General features: G+C 36.3%; 1 protein-coding gene across 6 annotated transcripts in view; it reads right to left on the bottom strand.

Annotated features, from left to right (window-relative positions):
* The window catches only part of AP1S2 (adaptor related protein complex 1 subunit sigma 2), a 35,757-nt gene extending 14,618 nt beyond the window's left edge, over window positions 1–21,139 (bottom strand). For 2 of the 6 annotated variants that reach the window (XM_079123285.1, XM_079123288.1), the window contains exons 1-4: window positions 20,981–21,139; window positions 18,674–18,852; window positions 11,879–11,987; window positions 11,174–11,311 (exon numbers count right to left, since the gene is read on the bottom strand). In XM_079123285.1, the coding sequence (XP_078979411.1) occupies window positions 11,174–11,311; window positions 11,879–11,987; window positions 18,674–18,852 (426 nt within the window). In that variant the 5' untranslated portion in view covers window positions 20,981–21,139. Of the gene's footprint in view, window positions 1–5; window positions 1,507–7,875; window positions 7,971–8,850; window positions 8,932–11,173; window positions 11,312–11,878; window positions 11,988–18,673; window positions 18,853–20,980 lie in introns of those variants that run through there. The other 4 variants (XR_013761045.1, XM_079123289.1, XM_079123286.1 and 1 more) reach the window with 4 other exon arrangements.
* Window positions 21,140–23,422: the final 2,283 nt, after the last annotated feature.

Here is a 23,422-nt window from a genome sequence, read left to right as displayed (position 1 = left end):
TACAAGAGAAATGCATATATTCTTATACATAGTATACAAACTGATACAGACACAATTAGATTTCTAGAACATTTGGTTTACAGTAAAGCTGCCTAAAACTTGAGTTTTCGTTTGCTTTTGTTCTTTGGTTTATGGCTGAACATTTTTCTTCTTAAACAATGCCCAGGCATTCAGATTGATCTTCTAACTTTACTGTATACTATGAACAAATGATGCCTGACATCCTACAAAATCCTAAAGTACTATATTTGCTAATCACTCCAAAAAGAGTTTCGGTGTAAGACATTTGATCAGTTCTGAGTTAACTGAAAATTCAATTAGAATACTTTCTTCCACAGTGTCTTGAGTTCATCAGGATTTTATTATACCAAGTAAAGATCCCAGAGGAAAATCTTCCCCAAGCAAAGGGAAAAGTAGTCATCCATATGGTATTTTAAGTAGCAATAAAGGCTTTTAACTATTCACTTAGCTATAAAAACAAAACAAAAATCCAAAGAATGCAACTTTGAGACTAAGGATATTAATTTTTTAAAAAATCTTCAAAATAGATTTTAAAGAACTCTTCAAACAGATTTGTTACATATCTATATGCCTAAAAACTTGTCTAACAAGATGTGTTTCTCACATTACAAGGGGGAAAACGTAACCTGAGGTGGGGTTTTAAACTGACCCTAGAGTGTTCCAGAGAGATTTTTCTGAGCCTCCAAAAATTCCCTGAAATTAGAGACAAAATTCTGTGTCTGTTTTCCTCTTTACCCTTTACACTCTTAAAGTGATTCTATTGCCACCATAAGATTATGATTCTAAAAAGTTTAAAACTGCTTATATGAGTGTTTTGAAAGTCTCCTTTTAATATTTATTCAAGTTGCAACTCTAAATTATTAGGCTACAAATGCATGTAAAATAGCTAAAAAGTAAGAGATTCTAAAACTTATACAACCATTAAATAAAAAGTATCTGAGGAAAATAGTCAGTTATATTTTAATTCTCAGATAATTTCTAAACATTTTGAAGAGACAGCTGTCCCTTTTCTCCCACTCGGAATATACAGTGGAATGAAATAGCAAACAATTAAAATAATAGTGTCAATAATAAATTATACCCCAAATACTTAATTTCCTTACTGAAGCTTTCATTTTCATAGGGAAATTCTACTTGTGTACCATTGGTATTGGAAATTCACAGTATTTAATGAATACCTAAGTTTTTCAATGAAAAATATTCTGCATGAAAAATAGATCATAAGCCCCAATGATGCATCATTATCAGAGCAAAATTCCCTATGAAAACATTTGTTTAATAATTGGGACTATCCCTTGGGATTTAATATAATTGAGACTTTCCAAGTAATGCTAAAATATAAATAACACACTTGACAAAATTATAATTACAAACTGAATTCACATATCCTACTACATTTTGATGCATGTCAGAACTCCAGCACGTATTCTAGTACGCTTTCTTACACCCAATGAAACTCTTGCTGTGATACATAGTCTCTGTTTTCTGGAGAGAGAACAAGAAAAGTTTAAGTCTGTCAAATAACCTTCACCTAAATACCAGTTCTTTGCCTTTATATTTTATAGTTTTTAATGTTTTTGTTTTCTCTCTTAATTTTATATCACATCATCTAAAAACCAACTATGAAGAGTTGTATGCCCATTAAAAGAGAATGGCAGCTTCCCAAATAGGGCTGAGTATTTAGTCATTCCCCCACAGAAGACTTCCTGAATGAGAACAAAAGTTCTACCTGAAAATTCTGAACTGTGACTGCCCCAGGCATTTCTATCACTCGTTATCTGATAGATCTTTTACTACTTTTAGGAAAGGAAAGGGGTGATGATAAGCCAAACTATTTTTAATAGTCAAAGATCCATATTACTGTACTTAAACAAGAAATTAGCATTTATCAATTGTGAAGAATATTCCATAGGGAGAAACCCATCTTTATTGGAAAAACATTCTTCAAGAAGAAAAGAAATCCTTCCCTAGCATGTGCATGACCTGGGTTCAATCCCCAGAATGATGGCATGGGCTGGGGGAGCAAAATGGAAAAGAAATCCTAAAATAATAGCACAAAATAAATGGTGGTATAAGAAGTAGCATTCTTTTACCACTTTTAAGTTGTAATAATGTGTTTTAAATAATTTCCCAGTTCTGACTGCCAGGGTCTGACAATGTTCTGCTATAAATAAGTACCTTAATGACCAGTTAACACAAAGTTTATTTTAGCTAAATGATACAGACATGCCATTAACCAAGAATATTTTTTCCTCTCATACACAAATATAATACAGTGGGTTCAATATATGCTGCAGTATTCTGTGCCTTCATACTGTATCTTTTGAGCCACAGAAAAATTAATTAAGAATTAGGGAGGGTAACAATTAAGTATGTCACAGCACACAAGGGACCCTGTGCAGGACAAGGCCTACTATCTTGCTCTTCCCCTGAGTGTCTTTGGAAATAGTCATGTATACTACTCAGCAATCTGTGAGCTTCTCAATACACTAAAGTAGGAATAAAGGGCAGGATGGTAGTGCCAAAAAAATTAAATCCAGCTTATTACACAAATACATGCCACAATTAGTACAGATTCTTTAGAGACCTTCTTGAATAAAGATCACAAATATATTATTTTCAATCTGAAATGGGCATTCGATTCTGAGCAATTCTTTCACCCATCACTAATTTGCACCCTAAGTCTACTACCAACCCTCCACACTGACTTCGTCTACCCTTCTTTTTCTCCAGTCACAACCATTCTCTTCTAGATGATGTCAATGTCACCTCTCATGGTAAGAAAACAACTTTCTCAATTTTGCTTATGCAACTCATAAAGGAAAAAAAAAAAAAAACAGCCTACAACCTTTACCCCATTATCTCCTCATAAGGACTCTTCTTGCCCAAGAGCAATGCTTTTGACTCCATTCCCATTCTCCTTCCCCAAACAGTCCACTTTTCCCTATGCCATCATTCTTTCCATCAGCTCCTCTCCTTTGTATACACACACCCTTTCTTTCCTCTGCACTAAGAATAATTTTGTTCTCAATCCTCTACAAAAAGAACCAGATGTAGTGGGAAGTGTAGGCTGACAAACAACAGAAAGGAATCAAATTACACCTGTTATCCAAAAACTGCCTACCTTCTTAAGAAAAGCTCAACCCCATTTACTATTCAGTTTCCTAGATAACCACCATACCAGGCTATAACTCACACGGAAAGCCAACTGGGAAGCAATAATGAACACTGGTAATGTAGCAATTATCTGCAGGCTTAAGTCTTGCTGAGATGAGAAGTGCTTAAGTAAACTAATGGTACTGAACATCCAAGACTGAATACCTACTCTCCTAATTCTAGGATACAAGGTGGTAAAAGAGAAAAGCAGATGTAAGTAAGTGTATTTTCAAGTTATCGCTCTTCTGCAGATTTTTGGTAAAGGGGCTTCTTCACTTATTACTTATGCTACAATTGTATCCTTTGTCCTTTATGTTCAATAACACAATGGCCCTTTTTAATTCCCCTAATTGAATTCTGTAGCAAAGCATGCAAAGTCCTTATGTTCAACTCTGGAACCCTATTATGTGGGTTAAAACCCCAAAAGGGTCAGAGAGTATCCAATCTCACTAAGATCTATTTTGAGCAATGAATTTAAAAAAGAGAAGGGGCTGGGGATATAGCTCAGCTGGTAAAGTGCTTGCCTCACCTGCACTAGGCCCTGGGTTCAATCCCCAGCACCACAAAATAAATAAATAAAAATAAATAAATAAAAGTAAAAAAGAGAACTGGAAACACTTTATATGGCACCTTTTAGATGATAGGGCTCATGGTGTCAGTCTTATTTCATGAGCGTTTGTGAATTACTGAGAAAGTCTAGTGATTTTTTTTTTAAACACTGTTAGGCAATGAGAGGCAAGATCTATGTGGTTGCTCCAGATGGTTAGTGTCTAAACTGGCCAAGTGCAGACAAGTACTTTAATCTATATGCTAAAACTTTATTTTAGTATATTGTGCTCTAGCTGTATCTGAAGCAATACAATGTGCACTCTTTCATTCACACGGGAACACTTTTTTCATTTTTTAAAAAGTTATAACATTAAGGGGGATCTTTAAACATTTTCAGAGGTAACATTTAAATTAATCATTATCCTCTACTAGATTATGTTTTTCCTCACTTGATATACCTTGAGTCTTTCCATATTACAGTGAAAAATCAATCTTGGGGTTTTTGTGGTGCTTGGGGATGGAGGCCCAGATGTGCTCTACCACTGAATTAACATCCCCAGCCCTTTTTGAGATAGGATCTTGCTAAATTGCTGAGGCTGGTCTGGAATTTGCAATCCTCCTGCCTCAGTTTCTTGAGTCGCTGGAATTACAGGTGTGAACCTCTGTGTCTGGCTATTATCTCATTTCTTTTATAGCTATGATAATGGCTGCATGTATGACTATGTTGTAATTTTCTTAACCTATTTCCCACTGATGGACATTTGGGTACATTCAGATGGTCTAATATCTGAGACATGTCTTGATGCATTTGTATATTTCCACTGAATAAAATTCTTGGAAGTGTAAGTAATGGATCAAATGGCATAGCATGCATTTAGTCATTAATATATATCACCAAAGAAATCCTCCAAAACAAAATACAAGCTTAAGTGCTCACAAGGAGGCACCAGAGTGTGTATCTTGCAAATCCAAGAAGAAACAAAGGTCTCCTTGATATTTTAATTTGCATTCCCTTAATAAAAGCACCATTTGCTTTTCTTTTATTTGTGAATTACTTATTCATGTCTTTGCTGTCTTTTTCTGTTGTGCTGTTCATTTATTTCTATTACATTTGTCTTGAAAACAATAATGGGAGTAACTTTATTATAGTTTATAGATGCTGGTTTAAAACCTGTTAGCTATAAAATACTAAGGACAAATTATTTTCTCTGGCAGCTAACTGTACTTTTTCAATAAAAAGGTAGAAAAATTAGCTTATTAAATATAATTTTAGATTGTAAAGAAATATTTTAAGTTTATTCTAGGTTACCTGTATTGTATCTGGCTTCAAATGTCCTAAATTCAATCAGGATTTTCTAAACAAAAAAATTTCTTGGAATCACAGAATTTCAAACAAAATCTAAATACCTTTACTAAGTAAACTGTTTAAGGTTAAACAGTGCAAAAGAACAATAACAAAAAGTCTAACTATGCACAAAAGAAGTCTATATGTATAAATTCTTGTCGTTTAATCTATTCTTCCTTTAAGAAATAATCAAATCCCTAAGGTGAATGGGGAAATGGGCAGAAAATTCAAAAGGGTTCTGCCTGCCTGCAGGGTAGACTCAATTTTGTTTCCACATAAAAACTCAATTACCTTAATAGAAGTGAACAGATTTGGTTGTTGTTGAGGAAATAAATTATATAGTGACATCCCACTAGCCTTGCTGTGGGATAGGTTCTAAAGTCAACCACAGATTATCCCCAGTCACTTGTTATCAAATGAAGATAATTTGGGTGAATCACAGGAGTGACTTTTATAGCCACTTACGTGTTTTTTAGCATGTATATCCTTCTTTTCTAATTTTCAGGGTTTTTTCCTCTTCCTTTTCCATTTTTAACTAATTTTTTAGTCAGTTATTTATACTATAGACTATGTATAATACTGAAATAATGTAACAGTCTATAAACATAAGTGGTATTTTTCCTCTATGGTGTCAAATTAAACCAGGCTTTCTCAACCTGGATAGAACTGACACTGGGGTTGAATAATTCCCAATTCTGGTTCTGGGGGGCTGTGGGGGGTCTGTCCTGTGCACTGCAAAATAGTGATCAGTGTCCATAGTCTTTACTTACTAGAAATCAGTAATAATGCACTACCAGGTGTGACAACCAAAAAATGTGTCCACAATTCAATGTACCCCGGAAGGGCACAATTGCCCCACCTCCATCCCAGAAGAGCCACTGAATTAATCTGAGTGGCTGTAGTTAGTGGGGTAAAATTATATTCTATTATGTTTGCCTGTGTTTGCTCATTTTTCTATAATAGGAATTAACTTTTTTAAAAAGGCAACATAGGAAACAAAAGAAATTATAATAAATTTTTTAGAAAGTACTATTCAAAGAAAAAAATCATCGCTAACACCTTGGAATGTGTTTTTTGCAGGTTCTAACCCTATGGCTCAAGAAATCAATTTAGAAAGTCAGGATAAGCATTTAAAAACAGAAAAATAGAATATAATGGAAAAATGTGAGATTGCAAAACAAGAAACCAGAGTACTATTCAATAATTTTTAATAGTTGTGTACTATTGTGATATAAAAATGTATTACTATGGGTTCTAGTCAAAAACATTTGAAGATCAAATTTACATTATTAGATATCTTAAGTTATTCCAACTTTCCATCATTACAAATAGCCTGAAGTAGTAAGAGCTGATTCATAATAATCTAGAAAAGAAACAGAAGGGAGGAATATTCCTAAAATTCTGAAAAGCAGACAAAGGAAAAAAGCTATAAATCACGTAGTACAAAATGATTACAACATGGAAACAAGTAACCAAGGACACTGGTCAAAGTGTTTCTTACTAAAAGCAAACTAAGTTGGTGGAGGCAAACATGGAATATCCCAATGACTTGGGAGGCTGAGGCAAGAGGATCACAAGTCTGAGGCTAGCCTCAGCAACTGAGCAAAACCCTGTCTCAAAATAAAAAATAGAAAAGGCTGGGGATATAGTTCAGTGGTAGAGTCCCCTGGGTTCAATCCCCATTACAAAAAAGAAAAAAAAAAAGTAAAAGGCAAGATTTATTCTGCCTTCTGTGTATGTCCCCTTCTGGATTGTCCATCTCAAGCATCAATGTAACTAAACTTCATTTATGCAGAATTTGTTCCAGTAGGCCCCAATTGATTGTATATAAAAAAATTAAAACATGATGGCATAAAAGTCTCTTGCTTTGTTAACTTTTAGCCCAAAAGAAAGGTTTAGGCTTAAAATTTTTTAACATAAACAGTAGTAATTACAAAGGAATTTCAGGAGTTTGTCTTATTAAAGCAAATCCTAGGAGGATTTATATCAAAATGCTTTTTGCTGTCAAATGGCATGACTATATATATATTTGAAAGCATCTACCTCTTTTAAAACAATCTAAGATATTCTTGAGCTTTAATAACATGCCCTAATATTCTTAATTAGCAAGGTGTGATTTTTAAGATAACTCAAAATTTCATATTAAAAGGTATAATGTTATCAAATCCTTCAAAAAGTCCTTATTTTCTAAAAATATTTTGTTACAAAAGCTTCATTTTTTAAAAGAAATCACTTTTTCTCCTAAGATTCTTACCTTTCCATTTTTTATGCAGTCCCACAGATTTATTAATTATTGCTTTCACAGATACAGTATAATACTAGACATATCATGCAGCCCCCAGCACTAAAACAAATCAATTTGAGCAGCAGTAATTCTCCATAGAGTACCACTTTCTAGATGAGGCAGATAAACATCTGCAAATTCAGTAAATCTATTCATAAAGTGGATCATCTTGAAGTAGAAGCAAATTCATGAGTATAATGCTTGCTTTTGGTACCTCACTTATTTTCCATTGCACAGATTACTTCAGTGAGAAATAATACCAACAGCAAACAAAGCTCAAAAGAAAAAACCACCACAAATTTCAAAATGATGCTGTTAGTATAAAAAAGAAAGGTCAACACATCTCAAAGCGCTGATCAACACCATCATGCATCTAACGCTGAGGGTTAAAGCCCAATGCCCAGTATTTAACTATTTGATCTTCACAGATCAAGCAAGGACTTTAAATCATCTCACGTGCAACAGTCTTTGCATAGCACCCCATTTTATCCATGCCACAAAAAATGGTAAATTTAGTTACCAATAAATAAGTTGGGGGTCAAAGGGACTAAAGCCTTAGACTGCTCTTTATCATAAGATATCCTCAGACAAACCTCCCCATTCTTCATTCTGGCTCTATAAAATTAAGGAGCAGAGAAAAACTGGTAAGTGGCTGATTTTTACAGAAAAAAAAATGCCATGCTCTTATTTCCTTTGTCATTGTACATGTCACTGTGTGTTTATAAAATAAATTCAACTGCATCATCATACTCCACTTCATCCCCAGAAAATCTGGCTTAAATATATATGTGTATGGGAGTACTTCAAGCATTGTAAAGAATATCAATCAATGGGGCTGGGGTTGTGGCTCAGTGATAGAGTGCCTGCCTAGCATACGTAAGGAACTGGGTTCGATTCTCAGCACTGCATATAAATAAATAAAATAAAGGTCTATTGGCAACTAAAAATATATATATTTTGAAAAAAAGAATATCTATCAATTTAGTAATTATAATGCACTATACTTTAATAATTTAAGAGTTGACTTTAGTACCAGTGGCATGTTAAGACTAAATGTTTAAAATTCCAACAGTCAAACATGAAAAATTGGATAATGGGCCAATTTCAGGGCTTTTCCCCAAATTCTAATTGTGTATTCATTCATACAACCAAATACCAAAGGGAATGAGCACAGAGTTCAGTCTACAAATGTCAAAAATGATCCCTTGTTTACTAAGTAATTAAGCACAATGAAAAAGGTATCATTATTCTTTGATTACTTCTGCTGATATTTTAGCAATTATTATTTAAATACGCATTTGTTTTATTCATATTACTGTTGTATGCTGACAACCTACCCTGTTTGCCTATAAAATGAAAGACTATCTAACTAATGTAACATTTATATGAATTGGGCAAATCTAATAAATTTTTCTGAATAAATATTCTTAAGTATAGAAACATATTTCACAAACTAAAAAATTAAAAATCAAAATCATTCTGTAATTTCATTTACCTTTAAGCCAACAGACGTAAGTTCATTGTAAGTTCAAAGTCATCTTTAGAGCTTAGAAATAATCAAATAAAAGACCTGACACTAAACAGAAAAATCACAATGCATGAAATATTAGATTAAAATCAAATAATCAGTACTTCTGCTACAAACTTAAGGCTGCATTTAATAAGGTATCTTTACAGCTATATTTACAAGTTTGGAAGCAAAATCACTTCATGACACTGACTAATTGAATACTATATTCCAAACAGCAAAACCAAAAAAGGTATTATAATTTAAGCATTTTGATAAATCTAACAAGAAGTTATTTTAAAAATATTATTTATTATCTATATATCCAATAAAAATTCTAACCACTGATAGTATGGACAACAAAAGTTCCCAGAGTAAGAAGTTGAAGATGGCATCTACTGTATAGTAATGTTTTTATCCCCTAGTACATGAAATACTAAAAGCTAAACATAGCATCACTGTCATATTATAAAGTACTTAGTAATTTCCCAGTATCTACTTAGTAATTTCCCAGTATCATTTAAAAAATAATCCAGGCACAAGGAGATATCAGTGCCTTAAATATCTCTCTAAGAAAAACACTAAAGGTAGAAGCTGAACTTCAATAACTTTTAAAATGTTTTAAATGTTTAAAGTTAATGTAATTAATCAGAATATTCCTCATCCTGGTTTCTACCTAATATTTAAAAGTTTGATTAGTGAGCAGCAAAATAAGGAGGTGCTAACTTTAAAACGATTTTACACCTATATATGCTTATAGTCAGCACACCTGATGTTAAAAATAAAAATCTCCAAATGCAATCATTGTGGCAAACTACACAGAAGGAAAAAGGTCTGTGCTCATTTTACTACTGAACAGCAGATGGTATGAGGGCTGCCAATAAAATACTTCACTTTTGCAGGTACCCTAACTACTCTTTTGATAACTAGGGTCATTAGGTGCACAAGGCATTGTTGTCACCTCAGCTTTCAGCAACCCCCACCACTGAGTATTGCAGTGGGTTTCCTTAGTTCCCTCTTCTCCACAGAGGCCAATAGCAAAGAAATTATAATGGAGAAAGAGAGTAACTCTTCTCCCCTTATTTCATTACCTTAAAGCTTGCCATTTCTGTTATTACAGAAATGCTAAAAAACTGAATTTAAAATCTCCTTTAGTAACTGCAAAAAAGGGGCTGGGGATATAGCTCAGTTGGTAGAGTGCTTGCCTTGCAAGCACAAGGCCCTGGGTTCAATCCCCAGTACAGCAAAAAAAAAAAAAAAAAAAAAAAAAAAAACTTGAAAAAAAAGCAAGAACTAACAAATAGATATGTAATGTACCAACAAGGGGCTAATATAAACTGGAAATACAAAACCATACTTTCAATGCTTCTGCAAAATGAAGCTGTGAGTCAAAAATATTCAAGACTTTTTATATATACGTACATATACATATACACTTAACAACTACCTTAATGAAAACATACTTCATTTTTTTGTATTTACTAACCCTTTCTTATGTTATAAACTTTCTATATGATAAGAACCACAATTAGCTCTAAGGCATAATTCCATTTAGTACCGGAATTAAGTTACAATAAATTTTTTAAAAAGGTAGACTTATGTAAATGAAATTTTAAATTTCAGAAATAGAAAGTACATAAGTATCAAATACATGCATGGCTATCCTAGGATGATTGCAGTTAATTAAAAAAGGAAGGGGATTATTATGGTTCTGAAATATGGAAGTAAGATGAGAATATAGTAGTTTTATAGAACATGGTTTGTTATTTAAGAAGAGCAAAGAGAAGTATGAATACTTTTTAGCTTTATGAATACAAAGCTAAAGAGCTCTACAAAAAGTCTAATTGGAAATCCCTACCATTTGCTTGGCTACATTTGTACTTAATGGACATGAAGTGAAAATATGAACCAATTTGGAATGAAAATGCTGTAATCTCACAGTCAACTCCCAATTATCCACACTAATGAAAAAGGAGGTTGTCTTAAGTAACTCAAAACAATGGATGGAGAGTTCTCAATTTACTGTTAAGTTTGGCCAATATTTTCTCTTTTTAAAATCATCTGTCCTAGTAGGGTCCAAAACTGGGCCATCAAGAATAAGCTTGACCAACAGACCATCTCTAAAGTGAACCATCCATCCACAGATAACAGAGTTGATGTGACTGACACGTATTTCAATCAATAAACTGCACATGAATAATACATGCCAAGCATGCTCTGGGTAATTACTGAAACTCTAAGAAGGATGACTGAGACTTCCCTAGCAAGAGCAAAACATGCGAGCGCCTAATCAGGAGAACAAGTAGCTTACCTCCTGTAGTAGATCAGCCTGCTCAATTGCTTTAAGGACATTTTTCTTGGATGTTTCCTGAACTTCCCCTCCCAAAAGAAACTCATCCAAAATAAAATAAGCCTTCTCAAAATTAAAGATGATATCAAGTTCACACACCTGAAAAACAAAAAACAATACAAACAAAATCTCCCAAACTGTTAAAACTTAAGTAAACCAAAGAAATCTGATCAGAGTGAATCAATTTTAACTCTTTCTAAAAATAGCAATGACATTGACTAAGCATCATTGATTTAAGTAAGCCTAATTTTCAGATTTAAAGTACTTGAAAACAATGTATACAAGATAAGTACGATATGTCTCTGCATACTCCCAATGTGGGCAACTTAGTAATTTTCTGCTCTTAAAACTGATTTTAAATACTTATTGGGTAATGTGATTAAATTGCTAACTAAGTCAGAATTCTGTACTAAGCACTTCCATGATTTAATGTTTGCAGTCAGGAGTCCTTTCTATTTTACTATTTTAAAACTCATTCTCACCATCATAATTAAATGAGTAGGTCTGTATGGTCAATGACTCTGGAGGTTAACTGAGTAGACACCCTGACAAAAAGTTATTCTTGCTTTTCCCCTGCAATCCCCAAGATAAGCAAATAATAAACTTGTTAGGCAAAAGATTTTTTTTTAAAAGATGATATTCAATTTCCTAAAATAAAATACTCACACTTCCAAAATACTTGTCAAGTAATTCCACATAACGATGAATTATTTCCAGGGTAATTAGTTCATTGTCCTGATCCTCAATAGCACAGCAAAAATACAGACTAGCATATCTGTAACAAAACACAAATGTGGAAAAAAGTTACCCCTATAATCATGTTTTCTAAATATATTTTTACATTTTATTGTGGAAGATCTCATGCTATTTGCATGTTTATTTCTTTTCTTACAACAGTATAGATTTTTTTTCTCCTAGACTACAAAATTAATAAATGCACGAGATATTTTGAAAAACACAGGCAGGCAAAAACAAAAACAAGAACAAAATCACTAAATCATACCATCTAGAAACAGTAACTGATTTTGCTCTTTGTCCTTTCAGGTTCCTTTTTATGAACATTTGAAAACATATTTGACCCAGGTTTTCTTAAGTCTACTTAATTAGAGCAAAATACACTGTGATTAATTTAAACTACAAGTAAACAGTAAAGAAAATAAACCTTTCCACTTAAGGACTTATTGAAGATATTGTCAAGATCAGGTCAAGGCCTTGGAACATTTTACTGAAGCATAATATATACACAGAGAAGATCTCAAGTCATAAAAGCTTGATGAGTTTTCAAAGTGAACCCATTTATGTACCAGCACCCAGATTATAGTACAGAATAGTACAGAACCTGAAGGCTCTCTTCTTGTCACAACCTCCCATCACTAGAGATGACTGTCACCACTATATTATCCTCTAACAGCACAGACTAGTTTTATTTTTTAAAAGGAGGTTTCTAGGATTGTGGAATAATGCCCACTCCCCCTCCCCCCCAAAAAAGGAATGACAGCTCCAAGTTATTACAGAAGTTTGAGAAAGAGAACAGGAAAGTTGGGCTGGGGATATAGCTCAACTGGTAGAGTGCTTGCCTTGCATGCACAGGCCCTGGGTTCAATTCCCAACACCACAAAAAAAAAAAAAAAAAAAGAGAAAGAACAGAAAATCTCTTATTCCTTGAGGGGAAACTTGAATGAGACCTGTCCTCGAATTTTCCCATTTCCATGCTGTTGAACTGAAGAGGAGGTTCTTTACCAGGGGAGAAGCAATAAGGCTGGGAAACTTACTCTCCTCCAAATTAGGATTCTGGCACATGAAACTGGGTTATGTCTGACCCCCCAAACCAAACTTACCTTGAGGTACCTTTGGGGAGGATTAAATGAACATTTCAGGATGGTGTAAGTGTTTTTAAGGCTTTTGAAAAGAAAGAAAATAAAAACCTAAGATATTCTAAACAAGTGTCAGTTGAGATTGTACTTTTCAATGGGGAGCACTTATTATTTTTAGAAAATATGAGAGGCAATTACTGCTTATACTGAAGAAATAATATACAGAAAACATATACAACCTCAGTTTTGGGATTTAATGAATCCCTGCTCTTCAGTACAAAAATAACCTATTATTTATACACTACTAATTTCAATATTATCAAAAACATTTTCTTATTTGATGTTTTCAACAGCAAGTACTATCATCTTTGATTACACACAAAAACAAAAATCGATGAAGTCCAGAAAACTACTGGGACAAGAAACTGGTCTCCCTCCTTAACTCCAGGTCCCTTACCCTTCCACTAGACTCCTTTGTCATACATATCACATCTTTCTGCATGTCCATTTTACCTAACTTCCACTTTCTGAAAGCCATTTAAAAAGGTGGGTCATACAGAGTAGCATTTGAATGTATCTGTTTATCATCCTGAAGGGAATCAGTCATGGAAGACATAACAGGGCATGGCTTCCAACTTTAAAAAGTGATTTCTCTCTTTCCCATCATTACCTTGTTTTTGATCATCTGTTTAAAAAGTAAAGGGATATTCCAACTCTACATTCTTCCTAATCCGTGCTCTTTTAGTAGAATTTTGAATTTGGAGAAATTGGTACAAATGATACATAAGATTCCCTGAATTAAGAAAGCTAAAGATTAAAAGGACTGACATAAAAATGGTAGATTAAAAACCAGCTATGACTAGCTGATATGAACAGAATACCAAATAATTCTATTACACAGCGTTTATTAATAGTTTTGAGTAAAATTCCTTATTTTCAAGATTTCCTCAATGCTGGTATTATATAATCTAATAGCTGTACCATCCTCAGTACTGCCTCTTACAAATAAAGAGTACTTAAATATGAGTCAAAGGTCTGAAATTGTAGAAATCATTCAGAAGCATGAATTTAAAAGCCATTGGGATGGATGTGTCTAAACACCAACCAATAATTTTTTTGGTAATGGGGATAGAACCCAGGGGCTCTTTACCCCTGCGTTACATCCCCAGCTCTCTTTTTTGAACACAGGGTCTCAATTAATTACCAAGTCTGGCCTCAAACTTTCCATCCACCTATGCTCAGCCCCTGGAGCCTCCGGGGTTACAGACATGTGCCACCATACCCAGCTATCCAATATTTTAAAAAAGAGAAACATGTCCCCCCAACACTACCTAAAAATTTTTGTTTTGGCACTGGGGATGGGGATTGAACCCAAGACCTTGTGCATGCAAGGCAAGTATTCTACCATTGAACTATATCCCTGGTCCTCTAAGTGTTTACTTTCACTAAGAATGGAAAACAAACCATCAAATTAATGAATACTTCTTTTCAGGTGAACAGAAAGCTATCAGGATGATAAGCATAAGTTTAAAGAAGGAAGAAACATAAGCATAATAATAGGTATCATTGACCAAGTCCTCACTCTAAATGAGGCACTAAATGTTAGCTAAGGCTTCTGCATATTTTACCATTTTAATCTTTACAACCTTACCAGAGATACCATTATTACTTGCATTTATAGGAGATCCAGGCTTCAGTAACCTACCCAGAACAGCAATTTGACCCCAGAGCCGAATTTTATATTAAAAACCATAGCCAGCAATTGTATTAAAATAATCTTGCACCTGGCAAAAATTAAACTATGCATAAAGCAATATTTTAAGAGCTTTGAAGGAGAGAACTAAAAAATGTCATACTGATTTAGTAAAAGATTACCAAGAGAACCTAAGTGTACTCCCTATTTTTAGGACCAATGGTTTTTTAAAAATTCAATAATGAGCTCATTTTGTTCTCTTAGTGCATATTTGTAAGTCTAAATCTGAAGTGAAATTAATAATAGACTAGTAAGAAGAAAGGTATGTTGGTTATTTTTAGCACTGTGGATTAAGGCTTACTCTAATTACTGGCACTCAGAGAACATCTGAAAGTGCCTATTCTTATATTCAAACACATGACTTCTCTGCAGTCAGCTAAATTATCAGCTGACTGTGGGTGAATGTAGCTAAACTATTCTCAATACCCACTAGTATGTCATTAAGAATTCTTTTGTTAGTAAAGAAAATCAATAAGTACCCTTTAACAAATTCTCAAGCTAGTAATGTGTGGATGTATTTTTAAATTAATTTAAAAAGACTAATCCAGTGCCTCTTCTACAAAGTGCTGCATAAAATAGGAATCAGAAACATACAATAATTCTGTCTTAAGAGATCTTTGAGAGTACATATTTTTGGGATGAGGAAATACAGGCAAAGTAACTTGTTTAAAGTCACAAAACTTGCAATTGGCACAGATGGATAACTCAGGTCCTCAGATTTTCAGCTATATTATCCTTATCCCTCTACAGCTCCCCTCCCCAAAGGGGAAATCTATATGCCAAATACTTGGAAGGAATGTGTATGACCCAATTTAACAAAGAGGACATAAAAAACACTTGCTGATATGAACAGCAAAAGAGCTAGTTCAGCAATGCATGGTGGAACGTACCTGTAATGCTAGCTACTCTAGAGGCTGCAGCAGGAGGATTGCAAGTGCCAGGCCAGCCTAAGCAACTTAAAGAGACCCTGTCTCAAGATAAAACTTTTTAAAAAAGGGCAAGGGAGGGTGCTGCAGACATGCCTCAGTGGCAGAGTGCTTGTGTGAGGCTCAGGGTTCAATCCCTAATACTGAAAAAAAAAAAAAAAAGAAAAAAGAAAGAAAAAGAGCTAGCTAGTTCAGAATTTCTCAGGAGTTAAGCAGTGATTCTCTGTTTTAAAAGGCCTTTTCATCCAGGTAGAGCAAGGAAATCAAATCACCTTATGATATCAACAAAAATATATCAAGTGGAAAGAAGATGAAATGGGGAAAAGTATATAGAAAAAGATTATAAATTCCATGTTTTGTACTTGTATATTTCAATAAAGCAATTATTTTTTTGTTAGGTCCACTTTTTACTTAAGGGAATGTTGATGCAAATATCAAAGTCAGGTTAAATATTCTTTATAACCTTAAGAAAAAGAAGTGGCCCAATAGGGACAGGCTGAGTGGCATGCATAGGAACACCAACCAGTTCTTTCTTTATTCCTTTTAACAGCCCATTCATAGACTTGAGTCCCTTGCTGGTATTTTCCTCCTCCACACGGGGGACTCCTTCCCCTATCTAAAAATAAGCTTAAGGTTCTCACACCTTTTTTCAGCCATGTCCCTAACTCCTATGTCTATGGGTGGTTACCACCTCTCTCACAGCAAAGTTCCCCAAAATAGTCTCCATGTGCTATTTAAATTACCTCTTCACTCCTTCCCCATTACAGTGAGGGTTCTGTCTCTTCTACTCCACTCAAAATGTTTTGGCAAAGGGCAATTTTGTAAAGTGCTTACTATAAAATCTAACAGATTCTTTCTTCACCTTCATTGAACTTTATGTGACATCTTGGCATTAGTTGATCTTACTCTTGAAATTCACTCCACTTCCCTGACTTTACTGACCTAATATCCTATACCTGCCACTTGAAGGAAGGATATCTAACACTTTATGTCTAAAATTCCCCAGAATTCCATGCCTATGTTCAACACAACCCACCAGAAAGTGAGGCAACCCAAAATCAACTTGTCTAAAAATGAGCTCAGTTCTCTGGCTTACCATTCACCCCATCAGCCAAACTAGAAATGTGAAGATCACCCCACTCCTCCTATTCCTTGGCAGCCTTTCCCACTTTTAGGTGTGACCAAGTCTGATCAAACTTCCCTAGGTGGTGCAGTACCTTATTGTTATGCAGTCTCCTACAGATTCTGCAGATGCCAGTTTCAGCCCCTGCCCTCCTTGCATCCTTTGTCATTTTTCAATCTTTTAAGAAATGCACACCTAATCTTTTTTCACTCCTATTTAAAAGCTTTGCCTCCATACTTGAAATTTAAATTGTACCCCCTACCCCCTGCATATGACCTCAAACAAGTCATTTTTCCCAAATATTTTTAAATACAATAGAAATTTGATCAATATCAGTGTTTTTCAAATACAAGAATCATTTCCTGTGCAGAGAGTAGAGGCCAAGTAAGCAGGGTTATAGGATACCTGTTCCTGATTTCACAAGAGCAGTTCTATTTCCACTTGTTTTATTTAAGGCTCTATCCCTGGGACAAAAAGCTTAAAAAAATAAAATTGAGTAGATTATTCTAAGATATCTCCCAGCTCTCAAATGCTATGATTTTTCGAAGATCTTTCTCAACAACTATAAACCTAACACTAGACACAACAATTACCCAAACACGATTAAATTGTGTAATAAAAAGGCTTCTACAGTATTTAAGAAACTTACTATGTCCTACAATTTCCATTTCTTTCCCTGTCACCCACCTCTCCACAAAAACAAAAACAAACAAATAAAAACCAAAAACCATCCTCACTTAGAGTGTAAGAGAAAACAAGACTTCTCTTCTACCCTCATGGCATTCCATACTGTTAGTTCACTGTATACTTCCCATACAAGAGATTTTTTTTATATGCAGAAATGCTTTAATCTTAAATTTAGTAAATTATTCAAAAGGGGACAGAAATGTCCCTTTAAAAAATACTCTGTAAAAAAATAAATTATACTTTATTAAATCTGTTTAGACAATCCTGAGAAACTTAAGATACTCAGAGTTTCTTCAGATACCAATAAAGATATACAGCATTTTTTAAAATATTAGTGTAAAAAAGATAATTACCAAATTTTTAAAAAATCTATTCCTAGCAAAACTATCATATCTAAGCACACCTTCACCATAGCAACAAGTGTATATGTAAATTTGACTTTTAATAAAAAAAATAAATAAAATAAACACTATTAATAAACAGATCCTGTACATACATAAAAGTTTTAGACATCACTATGATTGCAAAGGTCTATATGTAGTCAAGATGTTTATAAGATTCTAACAGTTGGATACAGAGTATGTTAAATATTAGTCATTATTTTAGGTTCCTGGGGATTAGACTCATCTATGCTTGCCTAAATTCAGAGAATTACTTATGAAATTTAAAATATGGATACTTTTTGCCCCTGAATTTTCCTAAAAAGATTGTTAAGTGTGACTAATCATTTATGTCTTTAATTATACAATTAGTTTAAAGATGATTTTCCTACTTTTATCATTTTGGCCTGGGTAATTGATCAAAACAGCACTTATTTTAAAATAAAAAGTTTTCCTTTAAACCTATTTCATCTAACTATTCATTAATCATTATTTATAAATGTGATTGCTCACAAGTCTGCAACTTCTCTATTACAAATGACTGATGCCAGATGCAGTGGTGCAATGCCTGTAGTCCCAATGAGATGGACAGTAGGATTGGAAGTTTGAGGAGAGCCTTGGCAACTTAATGAGACCCTGTTTCAAAATAAAAAATAAAAAGGACTGGGGATGTAGCTCAATGGTAAAGCACCCCTGGGTTCAATCCCCTGTACAGGGAAAAAAAAAACCCTATCATTTCATTCTGCTATTCCACCTTTCTGATAATTAAAAATCATACCTTTTGTAAACAATCTTCAGATCTCGCCACTCAAGGAAGCTGCACATTTTAGGTTTCCGTGCTAAAACGGTTTGAACAAGTTCTCTTGTGATCTTTTTCTTCTCTTTGTCTGACAGTGGGACATACCATTTCTGCAGTCGAAGCTTTCCCTGACGACTAAAAAGCAACATAAACTGCATCTGTTAAGATAAATAAAAAATCAATATTAAATGCAATACTTTGAGTCAATTAAGAATAAGATTACATGTTTCTCAGAGAACCTTTGGGGGATGGGCATTTAACTGATTAGCAGTCATCACTATGTCTGTACCAGCTAAAATAGCAGAAAATTATTTTAGAAAGATCTTACCACTTAGATGCAAACCTCCCCTTCCCATCCCAACCTGACCCACATACAATATTCACCACACCACCTTTAGAGGGGAACGTGTGAATAAAAAGAAAAACAGGTAATAAAATGGAGTGACAATTTTAAGAAAAAGATAGCTCTGGTAATTTAAGAAACAATTTTCTACCCATGCTATACATTCCACACTGTCTACATGCATCAAAATAGAACTATAGACATCAATTGATTTAAGTATATTCGGAAGAAGCAGGAGATCTACTGTTTTTCACCCTGAGGCCATTCTGGTTCCAGGCTGAATTACTTGCAGACTGCTTATCACTTAGAATGTTCTCTTCAATTTATGCTAGCATATTTTAAGCAAAACAATGATCTAAAATATTAACTAAAAGAAGGATTGCATAAATATACTTTTTTCCTAAGAAAAGTCTGATTTGAAGTATATGTTCTCTTCTGTTTTTTTTTTTTTTTTTTAAAAACCCAACACCAATATGTACACAATTAAGAACTGAGTTAAAGGCTAAAATAAGAGTTACACATAGTCGGACATTACATGAAACACTTCATTTAAAACAAAAATAGCATTTACAGATGGAGTGGATACCAAATTCTAGTGTATTTTATGCTTAAACTAATTCGTATGGATTTATTTGAAACCTGCAAGTCTGTTGATCAGTGTTCATTTTTTAAAGGCATTTTTAAAATTCAACTGGTCATCTTAACTACAAACGGTAAGTACTGTTTCTACAAAGTTTATTTAAAGGTAGGATTCAGATAGGTATTCATTTTTCTTTTAACCTTTATAAGTGCCTTTAACTGTGTCACTGAAAGTAAGATTCAAGTCCCGATTTTAATATTCACCACACCATCTTGAATCTGAACCTGGGGAGGGGGAATTTACACAACCAACACAGAATGAAATGGGCTCTAAATTCCAAAAAGAAATTATTGTTGCTTTTTGCAATAACCCAAAAAGGCATCAAGATACCTGGAAATTTTTGACGTGGTCATTTAACTTTATTCAAGTTCAAATTAGCCTATTACTCTACTTAACAAGCTCCCGTAGTGTAAGATACACGAATATTTATTCAGTGATATCAAAGTGCTTCCCATACAAGTCCTGAAGATAGCGGTATTCGAAGGGACAGCAAGTGAAGCATCGACTGCACATTTATGCAAACCCGTTACCAGAACTTGGACAAGAACGGACCCTGTGTTCACAGATCCTGGTAGCCAGGAGGGGTGGGCGTTTGCTTTCGAAAATACAGTGTGGGCTCTAGGCTGTCTGTAGCAGAGTCCTGAATCCGCCCTACCACTTTGTGGGACGAAGAAACGATGTATCCCCCTTAAAATATATCATGCGCTAACATCGGACGAAACCCGGTTGCAAGGCGCAAGTATTCCCTTTCCTTCTTAAAAACCAATGCTCTGATTTTGCCACAAATCACAGGGCACCACAATTCCTCGAGACTGGTGGTAAAAACAATGGGCTCAGCTCTGGAGTGGGCTTGGGTCCAGTGTTCCTGGGTCCCGCCGTCTCTGATGCCACCCCCACTCCCGGGGCCACACTCCATCACTGACCAAGCTCGGGCGAGGTGACAGGCAAGGAGCGGAGCAGACAATGGCATCCGCCGCCGCGCAGGGGGCGCCAAGAGTCCTCGGCCGCTGCCACCCCCGGCCCCTCCCAAAAACGCCCCGCAAAACTTGAGTCGATTCCCGAACCACAGGTGCCGCGGGGCCCCCACGGAGCCTAGGACTGGCCCCCGCATCCAAATGCAGCGCAGAGTAGTGCGCGGGGCGCGGACGTGGAGAGAAGTGAGTTGTGGGGCGCGGCGCCCCAGTGGAGGGCCAGGCGGGTGCGGGGTGGGGTCGTCGGGGCGCGCGCGGGGCGGCGGGGGGCGCGCCCAGCCATCCCTCCCTCTCCCCATCCCCGACACCTCCAATTGTCCCCCGGGACTTACGGCGGCCGCTGGCCGCGGACGCGGCGGAGCTCGGCCGGCGGGGGCGGCGGCGGCTGAGGGGAAGCCCCTGTCGCCTTGCTGAGGAAAAGAAGCCGTGTTGCTGTGGGGAGGGGACCCGCTCGGAGGAGGGCAGGCTTAGGCGGCGAGGGAAGGGCGAGCCAACAGACCCCGCCCCGGGGGCTGGACGAAGGAGGAGCCGAGGCTGCGGCGAGAGGAGGGGCAGGTTGGGCGACGCGCGGGAAGCCGCTCAACCGTAGCCAACGGCTCTGGAGGCAGCGGAGCTACCGCGTAGTCTGAGGGAGCTGATTGGTCACATCTTCTCCCGGGGGGCGTGGTTAGAACCGGAAGCCGGGCCACGTGACCCGGAAGCGGCTTCTGCTGCGGCTGGTGCGCCTGCGTACTTATGCTGGTGCCTCCCGGACGCGTGCGGGTGACTACCCCGGCAGCTTAGTGACTGGAGCATGGGGTTCTGCGGCGCCCTTACTTGACCCGGTGGTGCAGGGTAGGGAACATACGGACCGCAAAGAGCCAAGTTCAAGCTCCGACGATGCCCGGTCCCCCGAGAGGGTGGGACGGAGAGGTGTAACGTTCGGTGATGATGGTGAGAGGAGAGAGTGCTGCAACTCTGGGGAAAACAAGTCAGCTCTTTCGAGGAGCTGGTGCACGTGGCCCCTCCCCATCGTACTGCTACAACTCTAGCTCAGACACTTTCCCTCCAAGCATCGCAAGAGTTTCTTCCCCGGTCATGCCTCGCCCATTCCTCGCTGGACTGGATGAGTTACTGTCGGTTCTCGGCTGAAAAGTCTAGACAGAATCCTCGAGATTTCGCTTCGTTTACACAGGGTCGCCCCCACCAGCCGCCTGGGTTCCAGTTTAGCCTTGCCGACGACTTGCTCTGCCTGGCATGCCTTTCCTGTCAAATGTCACATCTATGAAGTCTCACCCTAAAACCCTGTAAGAACGAGCCCCTTTTTCACCTACATGCCCATTAGCCTGTATTTAGCACATCTTGGATTTTATTAATTTTGCATCCTAACCTACTTCATTGCCTAGTATGTAACGACATAAATGCGACGATTAAATAAAACGATTAAATGATAGATTTGTTGAGTCAAAATGCTGAGCTAGTGCTGGCCACATAATGGATGGGCTTTTTCCCCCTTTTTTTTTTGGATGATAGAATGGATGAATCATCTAAACTCATCTTTTATAGATAAGGAAAGGGGGGCCCCACGGATTTAGGTGACCTTGCTTGAACAGCCACGGGTTTCCCATGTCGAATGCTATTCATTACCCCAGTCACCTAGGTTCTTACAAAGGGAACTAGAATATTGCTTTTGTTGGGTTATTCCCTCTTTGCGGAGGTTACTAAACGTGGTCGCCAGAATTTTTTTTAATGATCTAAAGTATAAAAGAAATACTAATTTTTCATGAAAGTAAATTTGGTCAATTTAAAGATATCCTGTATTAGAGATTATGTTCATTTTGTGTATTACAGTGTCTATAAAACTAAGATGATGTATAATAGGGATTTGAGGGCTTTGGGGGGCATTTTTAATACGCTTGTTTAACAAAATAAAAAAATGTATACTACCTTCCCTTCTTAGCCCTACTATGCTGCTTGGAAAGTTTCCTAAAACATGAATAATTAATGTATACTGGACTATTTTTAAAAACGGTAGACTGAAAGCATAGGGCTGTATCTCTATAGTTCTTTAGGCCCCCTGACTAAATTTTCACTTGCTCCCTGCCCAAACGTTCCCTAAAGGTGCTTACCAATGCCCTGTTTCTCCCTTACTACTTGAAATAGATGCCATTAGCTAGTTCAAAGATAACTCTAATACTATGAAATGAAAATTCGCCCTCTGATTCCAAATGCTCTTTTTCTTTCTGTACAAAACACACATCCTCAAGGTTCTGGAGATAGTCACCTCTGAGTTTAAACTCATTGGTTATGCTCCTAATGTTGGTCTGTGACTCTGAAAATGAGGACAGCAGATTTGCTGATGACATATTGGCAGCCTCATCTCTGTGTTCCTAGCCAAAAAAAAAAAAAAAAAAAGTGGGGGTGGGGTAGAAAGGGGAAGGAATTATGGGAAAAATAATTAGCAGCTGAAAGCAGCTATTACATAATCTTGGCTGCTTATTAATTTAGCAGAGGGAATGGCTTATTAAATTCTAATAGCAACAGCACAACTGCAAACAACCTAGCAATTAACAGTGCAGGGCCCATTATTTTGTTAATATGTTCTCTTCTTTTGGCAAGTGTATAAGAACAAAATTTATAGAAGCAGATGGTCTTTTTCAGTAGATTATAGATGGTTTATTTCCCAGTCTTAGTATTAAGTGCTAATTGTGCATTCACTGTGAAAGACAAAAAAGAAACATGGTTGCCATCTTTGTTAGTAATTAACTGTTTGACTCCACTTCCAAATTGTAGGC

The sequence above is a fragment of the Sciurus vulgaris genome (assembly GCF_902686455.1).
Source record: "Sciurus vulgaris genome assembly, chromosome: X".
Lineage (NCBI taxonomy): Eukaryota > Metazoa > Chordata > Mammalia > Rodentia > Sciuridae > Sciurus > Sciurus vulgaris.
This window is presented reverse-complemented; position numbering and strand designations above follow the sequence as displayed.